Raw genomic sequence first — 16,540 nt, 5'->3', positions numbered from 1 at the left:
TGCTCTGATTTTTGTTCTTTTCTTTGTTTGCTTTGAGTTTACATCACTCTTCTTTTTCTAGTTTCCTAAGATGGAAGTTTAGATTATTGATTTTAGATGGTCTTTTCTAATACATACATTTAATGCTATAACTTTTCTCTTTGTATTGTATTAGCTGTAGCCCACAAATTTAGATAAGTTGTATTTTCATTTTCAATTAGTTAGAATGTTTTAGAAGTTTGTTGCTTGATCTCCAGATATTTTGAGACATTTCAGCTCTCTCTTTGTTAGTGGTTTCTAGTTTAATTCCATTGAGATCTTAAAGCTTATTTTATGTTGTTTGTATTATTTTAAATTTGTTAAGGTATGTTTTATATGGTCTATTTTGGTGAATGTTCCTTTAAGCATGAGAAAAATGTGTTTTCTGCTATTATTGAATGAAGTCTTATATAAATGTCAATTAAATCCAGTTGATTGATGGTGCTGTGTAGTTCAGCTATATCCTTTCTGATATTCTGCCTGCTCAAATTACCAGTTACAGGTTAGAGGTGTGCTGAAGTCTCCAAATATAATGGTGGATTTTTCTATTTCTCCTTGCAGTTCTATCAGATTGTGCCTCATATTTCGATGCCTTGTGTTAGAATTATATACCTTAAGAATTATCTTTGTGAAGAATTGACATGTCTATCATTATGTAATAATGTCCCTCATAGTATCCTTGCTCTCAGGTCTGTTTTTATGAATTTAATGTAATTAATCCAGTTTTCTTTTGATTAGTGTTAGCATGGTATATATTTCTCCTTCCCTTTACTTTTAGTCTGTGCCTTTTCATTTAACCACACATTGTTTTATATTTACTTTGCCAATCTTTGTCTCTTAATTAGTATATTTAGACCAGTCATATTTAAAGTGATTATTGATAAATTGTATTAATGTCTATTCATATTTGTAAATGTTTTCTGTTTATTCTACTTGTTTGTGTTTCTTTTGTCCATGTTATTCCTCTTTTTTCTTTTAATTGAGTACTTTATATGGTTCCATTTTCTTCTCTCTCTTAGTATAATTGCTTCTTTGAAAATTTTTTATGGTTTTCCTAGAGTTTGAAATATATATTTATAGGTATTCTAAGTGCACTTTCAAACAATATATGGCTTCCTGGATGTTTTAGTTACCTTGTAACAGAGTATTCTTCTTTCCTAGTGTCCCTTATGCCATTGTTGGCCTTCATTTTACTTATCCAGAAGTTATAATTGCCAAATACAATGTTGCTGTATCAGTATTTTGAACAATCATTTGTCTACTAGATCAGTCGATAGAATTATGAAATATTTTATCTCCATTTGCTCTTTCTCTGACAACCTTCCTTTCTTTATATAGATCTTAGTTATTTTTACCTCTACCACTTTCTCTGTCTCTAAAGAACTTCTTTTAACATTTCTTGTAGTCAGGTGTACTGTGCAAATGCACTCAGTTTTTGTTTATCCAAGAAAGTCTTTATTTCTCCTTCACTTTTCAAAGACAATTTTGTGTACACAAAATTCTAGGTTGATGAATCTTTTTCTTTCAACATTTTTTAGAAATATTTCAGTCTACTCTTTTTCCTTGTATAGTTTCTCAAGAAGCATCCAGGATAATCTTATCTTTGTTCTTCTATTAGTAAGGATTTTTTCTCTCTGGCTTCTTTCAAGATTTTTTTTGTCCTTGGATTTTATCAGTTTGAATAAGATATGCTTAAGTGTAGTTTTTTTTACATTTAGCCTATCTGATGTTCTGTGAGTTTCCTAGATCTGTGGTTTGGTGTGTTGTTAATTTTAGAAAATTCTCAGCCATTCTTACTTCAAATATTTCTTGTTTTTTCTCTTTCCCCTCCTTCTGCAATTCCCAGTATACGTATGTTATACGTTTTGTAATTGTCTTACAGTTTTGGGACATTCTGTTTCTCTTTTTTTCAATTCTTCTCTTCTCTTTCTTCTTCAGTTTGGGACGTTTCTGTTGACATTTCTTCAAGCTCACCAATTCTTTTGCCATGTCTAGTCTACTGATGATTTTCTTCAAAGGCCTCCTTTGTTTCCTTTTTTTTTTTTTTTCTGGCATTTCCTTTTGATTCTTAATATCTCCATTTCTCTGGTTACATTACTCATCTCTTCTTAAATGGTACAATGTTTTTCATTAGCATCTTAACCTATTAATCATAATCATTTAAAATTCCCAGGGTGATAATTCCAAAATCTCTGCCATGTCTGAGTCTGGTTCTGATGCTTGTATTATATTTTCAGTCTATAATTTAATTTTGCTTTAACATATAGCATGCGTTTTTGTTGAATGTTAGATGTGTATCAGTTAATAGGAACTGAGATAAACAGACTTAGGGTGTGAGTTTTGTGTTTATTTAGCAAGGAGTTATGCTATGTTAATGTTTGCTGTTATGTGTGGGTTTCCTTAGATATTCCTTTTAAAGTAGAGTCTGTATCTGACAGCTCTCTCAGTGGTAATCCACAGTTGAAAGGTGGATTTGAGTCTCTGGAGCTATGACTTTGAGAAGAGTTTCATAGCCATTATTTTTCTCCCCTTATATGAGACAGGGAATCTGAAGGGGTTCAAATTATCTGTTTGCTTTTCCCCGAGGTCAGATAAGGCTCTGGTAATTTTTCTTGAGAGCAGGCCTTGATTAAGGAGAAAAGAACACCCCAGGCATATTTTAAAATATTACTTTCTCCCTTTACCTGTTGTAAGTATTAGGGAGTTTTTTTTCCAGTCTACCATGAGAACCTGCTAGGGTTCCTGGAAGTAAAACTCACAAAAGTATGGGCTTTCCCCAGAGATTGGCCCTTCAGGATTTTTTACCTTTCAGAATAGTCCATACTGGGTCTCCATCAATTCATAGTTTCTGCTTCAGTATTCCTCTCAGTTATTGACTTAAGCAATTCTTTGTGTTTCTTTATATTCATCAGTCTACTTAGTTTTCAGGGAAACAGTTTTCCTTGTGACCTTAGTTCTCTGATGATTTTAAATGTTGTTAATTTTCATTTTGTTCCACAGTTTTTCTTGTTCTGAGGATGGGAGTGACAACTTCCAGGCTCTTTATATGTCTGAACAGAAACTAGAAGTCCTTATTCTTATCTTTATTCTTATTGATATATTGTCAGCATAATGTTAACATCAGTTCATAATTGAAATATATAATGTATCGTTATATTTTGTCTTTGATCTTTTGTTTGTTTTTACCTTAATTTGTTCTTTCAAACACTGAGTACCAAAGACTACTTGAAGATGGTACCTGAAACCAAAAAGTTACATACCATGAGACCAATTTGCAAATTGTATTGAAGTCCTTTTCAGTGTTCCTTAAAATATTTGGTGAAAGAATTTCTTAGGGTCAAAAATCTAGCCTGTAGCTTATTAAACAAACTTAGTTATTTGAGAGCTGTGTACACAATAAGGAGAATTATGTAAAAATGCTAATCTCAAACCTAGTATTCTTTCAGACTTTTCCAACATTTAAAGAAAAAAAATCATAGTATAATGGATGGTGTGTATAAAAGTGTAATGCCTCAGTTTTTACCTAGTAATGGATGTGTACAAATTATCCAAGTAAACAATCGTGTGTTCTAGGATAGTAAAGAAAAATCAGATCTTCAGATCCCAACTTTTGCCACATGGCTTTAGAAACTATGGCTCTAGAAGGTTATAGGAAGCTTGAAAGCTTGTTTCCTCAGCAGTGTAGTGGTGATAGTTTTGCCTTCTTCAGAAGGCTGTCACAGAATTCAAGTAAGATGATGTTTGTGAATATATGAATACATAGTAAGTTCTGAACAAACAGAACTTCATATAAAAAGAGGTGCTTTATACTGTGTGCAGCTTTGTCGAGAATGGTGTGAAGTAGCGTACTGCCATAACTTTCAAAGAATTCAAGTAAGAATCAAAAGATTCAGTGTATATGCATGCTTTATTTATCTTATTGAAAATAAACACACACACCATTCAGTGTTATCTATGTTTCCATACTACTTTTCAACTGTGAACTATTATTTTATCCCATATTCAGATTTTGCTGGAGGGTTCACATTTTAAAAGCATATTTAACCAAGATCCCTGACAATACATTTTCTGTTTTTCTATATAAAATATGTAACTGCATTACAGAACAGTAGATTAGTAATGAGTTGGTTGTTAATAATATTCTACTATTATTAATATTTTATTGTTATTGATATTATTACTTATTAAGAGGATAAGAAGCAGAGCCAAAGACTGTTGGCTTTGGCTGTCTTCCACTGGAACCCTCTTCCTCAGTTGAGATACTTTACATAAATTGAGTATTACTGGGAGGTACAATCTCTCTCTCCAAAAGCCAAAAATAGACCAATTACTTGCATCTTTCCTCATTTCCTTTGGCAACTAAGCCAGTCAGTTGTTTTTACCTGTGGCTTTGAATCTGGGCTGACTGGAACAAAGAAGCTGGGAGTAGAGAATTCATGTCAGCAGCAACAGAAGCATTTAGTTTCCAACTAGTAATATTGCTTTTTACAACTAATAATACAGCTGTTTTAAAAACTAAAATGTGTTTGCAGTGTAGATTTTTTGACATATCATTTAGTGAATTTATTACATGCATATTTTGCTTTTAAATGAAAATTTTCCTGCAGAGTATCTATCCCATGTGTTTTAAGTAAAATTAAATTTTTTTTCAGGAAGAGGGCTATTAAGAGGGACATGGAATACTTTTTGGTCATTAAGGAAAAATAACTTGCCAAGAACTTGAGCAATTAAGAAAACTGTAAATGAGAATATCTGAACTGAAGTGCTATTTTCAGCCCTTTTAGTTTTGTTTTAAAGACAGAGAAAATAATCTTAGCTTTATAGCTACAGATGTTTGTTTTTAAACTGCTCTTCTAAATATGGTAAATCATTAAAATATTATAATATATACTATTAATATATAACCTCCTGCATTGATAGAAGGATTTTAAATAATGACATCTTAAAGTAATAGAAGGCTGTGGTCCTAGTATGATTAGATTGACTAGTTTTCTGTGATTATGGTTTCAGTGTGTCTGCCCTCTGATGCCTTCTTGCAACACTTACCATCTTACTTCAGTTTCTCTTACCTTGGACATGGGGTATCTCTTCACAGCTGCTCCAGCAAAGGGCAGCTGCTGCTCCTTACCTTGGAGGAGGGTTATCTCCTCACCGCCGCCCCTCCTGACCTTAAACGTGGAATAGCTCCTCTAGGCACTCCTGCGCCCGTGCAGCCACCGTTCCTTGGACATGGGGTTGCTCCTCCTGGCCACCACTCCTGGCCTCGGGCATGGGGTAGCTCCTCCCAGCTGCTGCCCCTGGCCTCAGACATGGGGTATAGCTACTCCCGGCCGCCACCCCTGACCTCGGACGTGGGGTAGATCTCTTGGCCATTCCTGATCACACTAGGACCACAGCCTTGTCTAACTCACTGAAACTAAGCCACGCCCATGGGGCCACCCAAGACAGGCGGGTCATGGTGGAGAGGTCTGACAGAATGTGGTCCACTGGAGAAGGGAATGGCAAACCACTTCAGTATTCTTGCCTTGAGAACCCCATAAACAGTATGAAACGGCAAAATGATAGGATACTGAAAGAGGAACTCCCCAGGTCGGTAGGTGCCCAATATGCTACAGGAGATCAGTGGAGAAATAACTCCATAAAGAATGAAGGGATAGAGCCAAAGCAAAAACAACACCCAGGTGTGGATGGGACTGCTGATAGAAGCAAGGTCTGATGCTGTAAAGAGAAATATTGCATAGGAACCTGAAATGTTAGGTCCATGAATCAAGGCAAATTGGAAGTGGTCAAACAGGAGATGGCAAGAGTGAACGTTGGCATTCTAGGAATCAGCGAACTAAACTGGACTGGAATGGATGAATTTAACTCAGATGACCATTATATCTACTACTGCAGACAGGATTCCTTAGAAGAAATGGAGTAGCCATCATAGTCAACAAAAGAGTCCGAAATACAGTACTTGGATGCAACCTGAAAAACGACAGAATGATCTCTGTTCGTTTCCAAGGCAAACCATTCAATATCACAGTAATCCAAGTTTATGCCCCAACCAGTAACGCTGAAGAAGCTGAAGTTGAACGGTTCTATGAAGACCTACAAGACCTTTTAGAACTAACATCCAAAAAAGATGCCCTTTTCATTATAGGGGACTGGAATGCAAAAGTAGAAAGTTAAGAAACACCTGGAGTAACAGGCAAATTTGGCCTTGGAATGCGGAATGAAGCAGGGCAAAGACTAATAGAATTTTGCCAAGAAAATGCACTGGTCATAGCAAACACCCTCTTCCAACAACACAAGAGAAGACTCTACACAGGGACATCACCAGATGGTCAACACCGAAATCAGATTGATTATATTCTTTGCAGCCAAAGATGGAGAAGCTCTATACAGTCAGCAAAGATAAGACCGGGAGCTGACTGTGGCTTAGATCATGAACTCCTTATTACCAAATTCAGACTTAAATTGAAGAAAGTAGGGAAAACCACTAGACCATTCAGGTATGACCTAAATCAAATCCCTTATGATTATACAGTAGAAGGGAGAAATAGATTTAAGGGACTAGATCTGATAGATAGAGTGCCTGATGAACTGTGGATGGAGGTTCATGACATCGTACAGGAGACAGGGATCAAGATCATCCCCTTGGAAAATAAATGCAAAAAAGCAAAATGGCTGTCTGGGGAGGCCTTAGAAATAGCTGTGGGAAGAAGAGAAGCGAAAAGCAAAGGAGAAAAGGAAAGACGTAAGCATGTGAATGTAGAGTTCCAAAGAATATCAAGAAGAGATAAGAAAGCCTTCCTCAGCAATCAATGCAAAGAAATAGAGGAAAACAACAGAATGGGAAAGACTAGAGAGCTCTTCAAGAAAATTAGGGATACCAAGGGAACATTTCATGCAAAGATGGGCTCGATAAAGGACAGAAATGGTATGGACCCAACAGAAGCAGAAGATATGAAGAAGAGGAGGCAAGAATACACAGAAGAACTGTACAAGAAAGATCTTCAAGACCAAGATAATCACGATGGTGTGATGACTCACCTAGAGCCAGACATCCTGGAATGAGAACTCAAGTGGGCCTGAGAAAGCATCACTATGAACAAAGCTAGTGGAGGTGATGGAATTCCAGTTGAGCTGATTCAAATCCTGAAAGATGATGCTGTGAAAGTGCTACACTCAATATACCAGCAAATTTGGAAAACTCAGCAGTGGCCACAGGACTGGAAAAGGTCTGTTTTCATTCCAATCCCAAAGAAAGGCAATGCCAGAGAATGCTCAAACTACCACACAATTGCACTCATCTCACATGCTAGTAAAGTAATGCTCAGAATTCTCCAAGCCAGGCTTCAGCAATATGTGAACTTCCAGATGTTCAAGCTGGTTTTAGAAAAGGCAGAGGAACCAGAGATCAAATTGCCAACATCCATTGGATCATCAAAAAAGCAAGAGAGTTCCAGAAAAACATCTATTTCAGCTTTATTGACTATGCCAAAGCCTTTGACTGTGTGGATCATAAGAAACTGGAAAATTCTGAAAGAGATGGGAATACAGACCACCTGACCTGCCTCTTGAGAAACCTATATGCAGGTCAGGAAGCAACAGTTAGAACTGGTAATGGAACAACAGACTGGTTCCAAATAGGAAAAGGAATACATTAAGGCTGTATATTGTCACCCTGCATATTTAACTTCTATGCAGAGTACATCACGAGAAACGCTGGGCTGGAAGAAGCACAAGCTGGAATCAAGATTGCCGGGAGAAGTATCAGTAACCTCAGATATGCAAATGACACCACCCTTATGGCAGAAAATGAAGAGGAACTAAAAAGCCTCTTGATGAAAATGAAAGTGGAGAGTGAAAAAGTTGGCTTAAAGCTCAACATTCAGAAAATGAAGCCCATGGCATCTGGTCTCATCACTTTATGGGAAATAGATGGGTAAACAGTGGAAACAGTGTCAGACTTTACTTTTTGGGGCTCCAAAATCATTAAAAGACACTTATTCCTTGGAAGAAAAGTTACGACCAACCTAGATACTATATTCAAAAGCAGAGACATTACTTTGGCAACAAAGGTCCATCTAGTCAAGGCTATGGTTTTTCCACTAGCCATGTACGGATGTGAGAGTTGGACTGTGAAGAAAGCTGAGTGCCAAAGAATTGATGCTTTTGAAATGTGGTGTTGGAGAAGACTCTTGAGAGTCCCTTGGAGTGCAAGGAGATCCAACCAGTCCATTCTGAAGGAGATGGATCCTGGGATTTCTTTGGAAGGAATGATGCTAAAGCTGAAATTCCAGTACTTTGACCACCTCATGCGAAGAGTTGACTCATTGGAAAAGACTGATGCTTGGAGGGTTGAGGGCAGGAGGAGAAGGGGACGACAGAGGATGAGATGGTTGGATGGCATCACTGACTCGATGGACGTGAGTCTGAGTGAACTCCGGCAGTTGGTGATGGACAGGAAGGCCTGGCATGCTGTGATTCATGAGGTCGCAATTATTCAGACACGACTGAGCGAAGTGTACTTTATCTACTTCAGTTATGTTTTCATGATGCCTAAGAAAGTATTTGATGGTAGGAAAAATGACATTAGTAATCATAGTGTCAGTTCACTTCAGTTCAGTCACTCAGTCATGTCCAACTCTGTGCTACCCCATGAATCACAGCATACTTGGCCTCCCTGTCCATCACCAACTCCTGGAGTTCACCCAGACTCATGTGCATTGAGTCAGTGATGCCATCCAGCCATCTCATCCTCTGTTGTCCTCTTATCCTCCTGCCCCCAATCCCTCCCAGCATCAGGGTCTTTTCCAATGAGTCAGCTGCCTGCATGAGGTGGCCAAAGTACTGGTATAGATTATACCAATAACATCATGGTTTTTGGCTCTTAAAAGTTCTGGTAGTAAGTGTGTTTTTACCTCAAGTGTTTGCTTAGGGGAGTTAAAATCAGAAAACTTGCACCTAGTAGCCTTATTGAACAACTTTTTCAGTTGAACCAAACAGCTTTTCACTAGGATAAAGGAAAAAAAGAATTTGGCTGAAGGGGATTTCAGTAAAAGAATAAAGGCTAATCCTGAGCTTTAGCTGTGACTGTTTGAGTAATGAGCAGGAGATAAAGCATCATAAATTGTATTGATGATGTAATTGAAAATAATATATATATCTTTGAAAGATGGCCAGTGAGTAAGAAAAAGTGTTGGATATGTTTACTATAATAAATGTACTAGGTATTAAATTTAGTATCACTTTGTGCCAGATAATGTAAATCTAGTTTCTGTACTTTGAGAAAAGTAACAGGATCTAAAAAAAAGTGTTTCTACTGTTTTTAGTTGGAGTCGCCTTTATATTGTTATACTTTAGTATAAGATCCAGGAGAAACAGAAAGATAGAAGATGCAAAAGAAGGGATAATTTATGAAGAAACAAAATAGGATTCAGTATGTAAGCAAAGGAGTTAACCCTGGACACGGTGGCTACTTCTGGCTATTATCCAAAGGAAGGAAAAATGATTAATGACAGAAGATGTAATATAAAGAAAAAGGAAGTTAAGGAAGCTCTAACAGAGTAACCGATTCTTTCAGTAATAGCCCTTCCCCCAACCCAGAGATGTAAAAATCACTTAGTTCACAAATTCACATGAATACAGATGAAGATGAGCTCTAATAAGATTGGAGTTCAGTGTTTAACAAAAGGTGAAAAGTTTTGAGCAGTCTCTGTGGGGAGTGGGTTTGGGTGCAGAAATTAATAAAATGAATTGTGAGTAATAGTTGATAGTAGGGATCATTAACTTGGAGATAGACTAATAAATTTTACTGAGCAAGGTATGACAATGTTGAAATAGCTCGGGAAAAGATCTCAGAGTACATAATTAACAAGATGGGCAAGGTTAAAATGAAAGAGGTTACCACTGCTACCACTACAACAACTACTACTACTAATAATGATTATGTTGATAATAGCTCTCATTTATTGTTGGCATAGTATTTGCTAAATAATTGTACACGTATCACCATATTTAATTCCTACAACCACCCTGAAAGCTAGAATAACAGTAAGTAAAATGAGTTTCGGAGTGAAGTTATTTGCTTAGTTCTTCTACCTGTGGTTGATTGTCCCCAAAGTGTGTTTGGGGAGGAGGGGAGGCAACCTTCACATTGTACATGCCAGAAGTTGCATATTTATTACAACAGTTTTTCACAGATGGTGATAAAGCATCTTAAGGACATTCTTTTTATTTGTACAAAGGCATCATATAACCATACAATGGCTGCTGCTGCTGCTGCTAAGTCACTTCAGTCATGTCTGAGTCTGTGCGACCCCATAGACGGCAGCCCACCAGGCTCCCCTGTCCCTGGAATTCTCCAGGCAAGAACACTGGAGTGGGCTGCCATTTCATTCTCCAATGCAGGAAAGTGAAAAGTGAAAGTGAAGTCGCTCAGTCGTGTCCGACCCTCAGCGACCCCATGGACTGTAGCCTACCAGGCCCCTCCGTCCCTGGGATTTTCCAGGCAAGAGTACCGGAGTGGGTTGCTATTTCCTTCTCCTAGGGATCTTCCCAACCCAGGGATCAAACCGGGGTCTCCTGCATTGCAGGCAGATGATTTACCCTCTGAGCCACTAGGGAAACCATTATGGAAAAGAATATGAAGAAGAATAGGTATATAACTGAATCACCTGTTGTATACCAGAAAGTAACACAACGTTGTAAATCAACTCTGCTTCAATTAAAAAAAAAAAAACACAGTACACCTCAGTTTTGTTTGAAAAACACAATACAAAGTGAAGACTTAGGTGCCTCAGCAGTAAAACACCTACCTGCAGTTCAGGAGATGTGGACTTGATCCCTGGGTCAGGAAATCCACTAGAGAAGGAAATGACAACCCACTCCAATATTCTTGCCTAGGAAATCCCTTGGACAGAGGAGCCTGGTGAGCTACAGGCCATGGGCTCGCAAAGAGTCAGACACAATTTAAGATTAAACAGCAACAACAACTAAAGTGTTAGCAGTTTAGGTGATTGAATCCCAGAAAATTTTTATTTTCATTTGGTTGCCTTTATGAATTTTTCTGATCTTTTTAAATGAATGTGTTGCTTGTTTCAGGGGACCAAGTAGGTTGTTGATAGAAAGGTAGAAGTAAGGGAAATTGTTTAGACACAGTGGTAGACATTAGTGACATCCCACTTCATGTCTTATTCTTCTCCATCTCAGAAAAAAATAAAGTTCCCTGAAAATTCATTGTTTTAAGTTGAAATTACATTTATGCCTTTTAAGTCCATATATTCCACTTAGTGGATTTGGAAACCTTAATTTCTTTCCGCCTTCATATGATCATTGTAGCCAGCTTCATCACTATTTTAGAACTTCACCTTGTACCATATTCAGTTAAAGTCTGGTTGGTATGACTTAAACAGTTAGATGAATAGAGAGAAAATAGAATTAGGATGAGTGGAAACACCATAGGTAAGAGGGACATAAGAGACCCTAAGTTTAGCAAGTAAATTGAGCACTTAAAAATTCCTGTTGTCTTAAAACCACATGCACACAGAGTTGTGTGTGTTGAGTGGTTTAAATTGATTTAAAGAAGGACTAACTTCATCCTTTTTTCTTGTCACCAGTAGATTCATCAATTTTATGTGTTGTAATCTTGCTTCACTTAATGTATTGCAAAATAGTTTAAAATAGATAACATTTCGACTCTGACAAGTCATGGTACATTTGGAGTTTGATTTGTGTGTGTGTTTGTCTGGTGTGTGTAAACAGTTTAACTTTTCAGTTAATAAATTAATAGTATTTAGGTAAAATCTTAAAAGTACAATGAGAACTGTCTTCTTATAATAGTAGTATTCCAGTCATTATTTCATATTAATGAAATAGCATTATGAGTAAAAGCGTTAGATGCTCAGTTGTGTCCGATTCTTTGTGACCTCATGGACTGTAGCCCACCATGGAATTCTCCAGGCAAGAGTACTGGAGTGGGTAGACATTCCCTTCTCCAGAAGATCTTCCCAACCCAGGGATCAAACCTGGATCTCCCTCATTGCAGGCAAATTCTTTATAACTATTGTTTTGTACTTTTTGACTTCCCTCACCTATGTTATATCCTATCCCCATCTCCTGCCTCTTGACAACCACTAGTCTCTTCTCTTTACCTGTGACCTTAGTAGGAGCATTTGGGTTTGTTTTTTGTTTTTTGTTTTTTTTCACCTTCCACATATTAAATGAGTTCATATGATACTTGTCTTTCTTGGTTTGACATATTTCACTTAGCATGATTCCCTTGAGGCTATCCAAATTACAGATGGCAAGATTTTCTCCTTTCTTCATGGCAGTATAATATTTCTCTTTGTACCACGTTTTCTTTCCATTTATCTGTTGATGGACCCGTTGTTCAGTCGCTCAGTCATGTCCAACTCTTTGCAAACCCATGGACTGCAGCACACCAGGCTTCCCTATCATTCACTTCTCCCAGAGTTTGCTCAAATTCATGTCCATTGAGTCGATAATGCCATCCAGCCATCTCATCCTCTCTTGCCCCCTTCTCCTCCTGCCCTCAAGCTTTCCTAGCATCAGAGTCTTTTCCAATGAGTCAGCTCTTCACACCAGGTGACCAAAGTATTGGAGCTTCAGTTTCACCATCAGTCCTTCCAGTGATTATTCAGGATTGATTTCCCTTAGAATGGACTGATTTGATCTTTTTGCAGTTGAAGGGACTCTCAAGAGTCTTCTCCAGAATCACAGTTCGAAAGCATCAGTTCTTCAGTGCTAAGCCTTCTTTATGGCCCAACTCTCCCATTTCTACATGACTACTGGAAAAACCATAGCTTTGACTATACGGATCTTTGTCAGCAAAATGATATCTATGCTTTTTAATGCACTGTTTAGGCTTGTCATGGATACTTAGGTGGTTTCTGTATCTTGGCTTTTGTAAATAATGCTACAGTGAACATGGGGGTGTATGTATCTTTTCAAGTTAGTGTTTTCATTTATTTGGTAAATATCCATAGTGGGAATTGCTGGATCATATGGTAGTTCTATTTTTAATACTTTGAGAAATCTCTATATTGTTTTTCACAGTAGCCACACCAGTTAACATTCTCACTAAGGGTGCATAGGGACAGGGGTTTTGTTTTTCTCCATATCCTCACCAGCACTTCTTTCTTGTGTTTTTGATAGTAGTCTTCCTAACATATGTGAGATGACATCTCATTGTGGTTTTGGTATTGATTTCTTCATGTACCTGTTTGTCTTCTTTGGAAAAGTGTCTAATTAGAACCTCTATCCATTTTAAAAATTTGGGATTTTTGCTGCTGAGCTGTGTGTGTTCCTTATCTACTTTGGATGTTAACCCCTTATGAGATATATGATTTGTAAATATTTTCTCCCATTCAGTACATTGTCCTTTTACTTTGTTGATTGTTTCCATTGCTTTCACAGATGCTTTTTAGTTTGATGTAGTCCCACTCATTTATTTTTGCTTGTTTTTGTTTATTGTTGTCTTTGTTTTTGGTATCAGTATCAAATCTGCAAAAATCATTGCTGAAGCCTGTGTTCAGCAACTTAACGCTTCTGTTTTCTTCTAGGACTTTTATGATTTCATTCTTTACATTCCAGTCTTTAATCCATTCTGAGTTACCTTTTTTTGGTATGGTATAAAAGAGTAGTTGAGTTTCTTCTCTTTTTTTTTTTTTGCATGTGGCTATGCATTGTTACCAACATTTCTGATTGAAGGCATTGTTTTCTATTATATATTTTTTTACTTCTTTATATAAACTAATTGATTATATATCCATGAATTTATTTCTGGGCTCTCTGTTCTATGTGTCTGTTTTTTTGCAGATACCATACTGTTTTGATTACTATAGCTTTGTAATATAGTTTGAAATTAAGGCACATGATGCCTCCAACTTTTCATGTTTCTCAGGATTGCTTTAGCTTTTGGGGATCTTTTGTGATTGTGTACAAATGTAAGGATTAATTGTTCTATTTCTGTCAGAAATGCCATTGGAATTTTGGTAAGGAATGCATTTACTCTGTAGATCGCTTTGGGTAGTATGTCACTTTAAACTGTATTATTTCTTTGAATCCATGATAGTTTTATAATAAAACTATCAGAAATTATTTATATAGATGGAATGAAATATGTCAGTTACAATGGTTTTTAACATCATCTTTTATACTTAAGTATTCAGTTCTTTTGATTAAAATTTATTTTTAAATGCCTATCATTTATTTCCTGAAGGAGTATTAATTTGAAATATTATGTATGTGCTCCACATCAGAAATTGGCTCAGATATAGACATAGTTATCTGACATCCATAAAAAATTCAATTCTGAGAGAGTTCTGCTATAAACGTTAAAGATATTGACTATATAAATATTTGAGTTAGTAGTTAGTAATTGAAGTCTTTTAATGTAGTCTTTGCTATCTGGATTCCAGTATTCTCTCATTGCCATATAATCTATTGAACAAGGAAGTGGTTCAGTATCTGATTTTCTTCAGATTTCTGTCCTTGGCCAGGTATACTCAGGTATTTGTATTATTAAACCTCAAGGTCTGTAACTGAGTAAGGTATGATGTTGGAGAAACGAGAGACATGACTTCTTAAACATGGATGGACATACAAAATGTGAATTCAACTTAAGAGCCAGACTCACCAAAGTTTATAGCATTTAGATTTTTAGATTGAATATGCTGGAGTTTATTATATGTGATATGAAATCTGGTAAATGCTTGAGCAGCTTCTGAGAGTACAACAGAGTATGGTATTTGTTTATAAGATTATGTTCTGTTGTGTTTTCAAATGAAATTTTATCTACTTTCAAGAGATTCGTAACTGACTTTTGTTGAAGTTAGGGAAATGAGAGTGAAATATTAAGCTTATATCTAATTATCAGAAGTGTTCAGAACTTTTGAGTATTTGACTTTTAAGTATAAGCAGGAGTTTTAAAAATATTATTTGAAATGATATTTATTTGTACTGTTTTGCTCATTATTTGTTCTGGAGCTTTTGTATTAAGAGAGCAGGTTTTCTATTTTAAAGAACATATCTAAGTGTTAGAACATTTCTACTACTTTTATTTTTTGTAGGTGGTTTCAGACCCCCTCACAGGTTTTCTACCATGCAGCAACTGAACATGGAGGAAAAGACGTATATCCAGGGCAGTGTCTTTGGGAAGGTTGTGAGCCTTTTCAACGACAGAGGTTTTCTTTCATCACTCACTTACAGGTACACTTTCTTAATACTATTGGATTTGTAGCTCATTTGGTTGCATTAGAGATCTTGATGCTTATGTTTTTTACTTCCATTTTCTTAAAAAGGACAAGCACTGTTCAAAGGATGCCCTGCTTGCAGGATTAAAACAAGATGAACCAGGACAAGCAGGAAGTCAAAAATCTTCTACCAAGTAAGGAACATGAGTTTACTTCCTGTTGTGCATTTAAATAAAAGACAAATCAGGAAACCAGGCAAAATAGCAATAAAAGGCAATTCAGCATGTCAGGAGACAGGAAACCTGGGTTGTAGTCCAGCTATGTATGTGACCCTGTTCAAAGTGCATAAGTGCCCTAGGAATCACATTTTATATTGGCTGGACCACATGATGTATAAGTACCTTATAGCTCTAATATTTTGATTCCACTTTGTAGACAAGTCATTTGGTAGTAATGGCAGATGATCTATGAGAAATGCTTTGTAGATTGGAAATAAATATATGGTTCTGTGTCCTTTGGGAGAGGAGTTGAACATGTACTTGATAATGGCAGAGAGATTTATTCCTACAACTACTCCTGAGGAGAGGCTAAAGTGGCATGTGATCGTACAACGTAAAAGGTATATGTCGCATTTACTGTTTGTTATCATTTACCTTTTATTTCCATGAACATTTACAATAACTTGTAGTCAAGTTCTGAGTTGGCTGGATTCCTATAAGGTTCTTATTAGATTTACACAGTATCTCCTATTTTATAGTTTCCAGCTGAGGCCTTTAATTCTAAATAATACAGTCAGTCCTCCAGATCTTCAGGTTCAGCATCTGAGGATTCAACCAACCAGGGATCAAAAATATTTGAAAAAACTTTTTCTCAGGAAATTCTAAAAAGCAAATTTTAATTTGCCATGTACTAGCAACTGTTTACATATCATTTGCATTGTACTGAGTCTATAAGTAATCTGAATGATTTAAAACACACAAGAGGATATGTGTAGGTTATATGCAAATATTGTCATTGCTTGGTATCTGTCTGGGATTGGCTCTAGGATTTTGGTATCCTCAGGGGGTCCTGGAACCAGTCTCCCATGAATACCAAGGGATAGTTGTATTTTAATTATTATAATATGAAGATAAATTAATTTGTCAACATTTGTTGAGATATTGCTGTGTACTGAACACTATGCCAAACATGATTTAGTCTAACTTCAGAGAACTGAAATTCTAGACAGAACTTCAAGGGTGGGAACACTGGAAGCTGCTTATATACTTTATTCATCCCATTATTTTTTATTCTCTCCATTACTATTCATTCCTCAG

General features: G+C 36.6%; 1 protein-coding gene across 2 annotated transcripts in view; it reads left to right on the top strand.

The window, feature by feature from the left end:
- Positions 1 to 16,540, top strand: part of ARID2 (AT-rich interaction domain 2) — a 207,012-nt gene that overhangs the window by 170,109 nt on the left and 20,363 nt on the right. For both annotated transcript variants that reach the window (XM_004006425.6, XM_042246829.2), the window contains exons 17-18: positions 15,102 to 15,240; positions 15,333 to 15,418. In XM_004006425.6, the coding sequence (XP_004006474.1) occupies positions 15,102 to 15,240; positions 15,333 to 15,418 (225 nt within the window). The remainder of the gene's footprint in view (positions 1 to 15,101; positions 15,241 to 15,332; positions 15,419 to 16,540) is intronic.

Source organism: Ovis aries, chromosome 3, assembly GCF_016772045.2.
Source record: "Ovis aries strain OAR_USU_Benz2616 breed Rambouillet chromosome 3, ARS-UI_Ramb_v3.0, whole genome shotgun sequence".
Classification (NCBI taxonomy): Eukaryota; Metazoa; Chordata; class Mammalia; order Artiodactyla; family Bovidae; genus Ovis; species Ovis aries.
The sequence above is the reverse complement of the archived record's forward strand: the minus strand, read 5'-3'. Positions and strand labels throughout refer to the sequence as shown.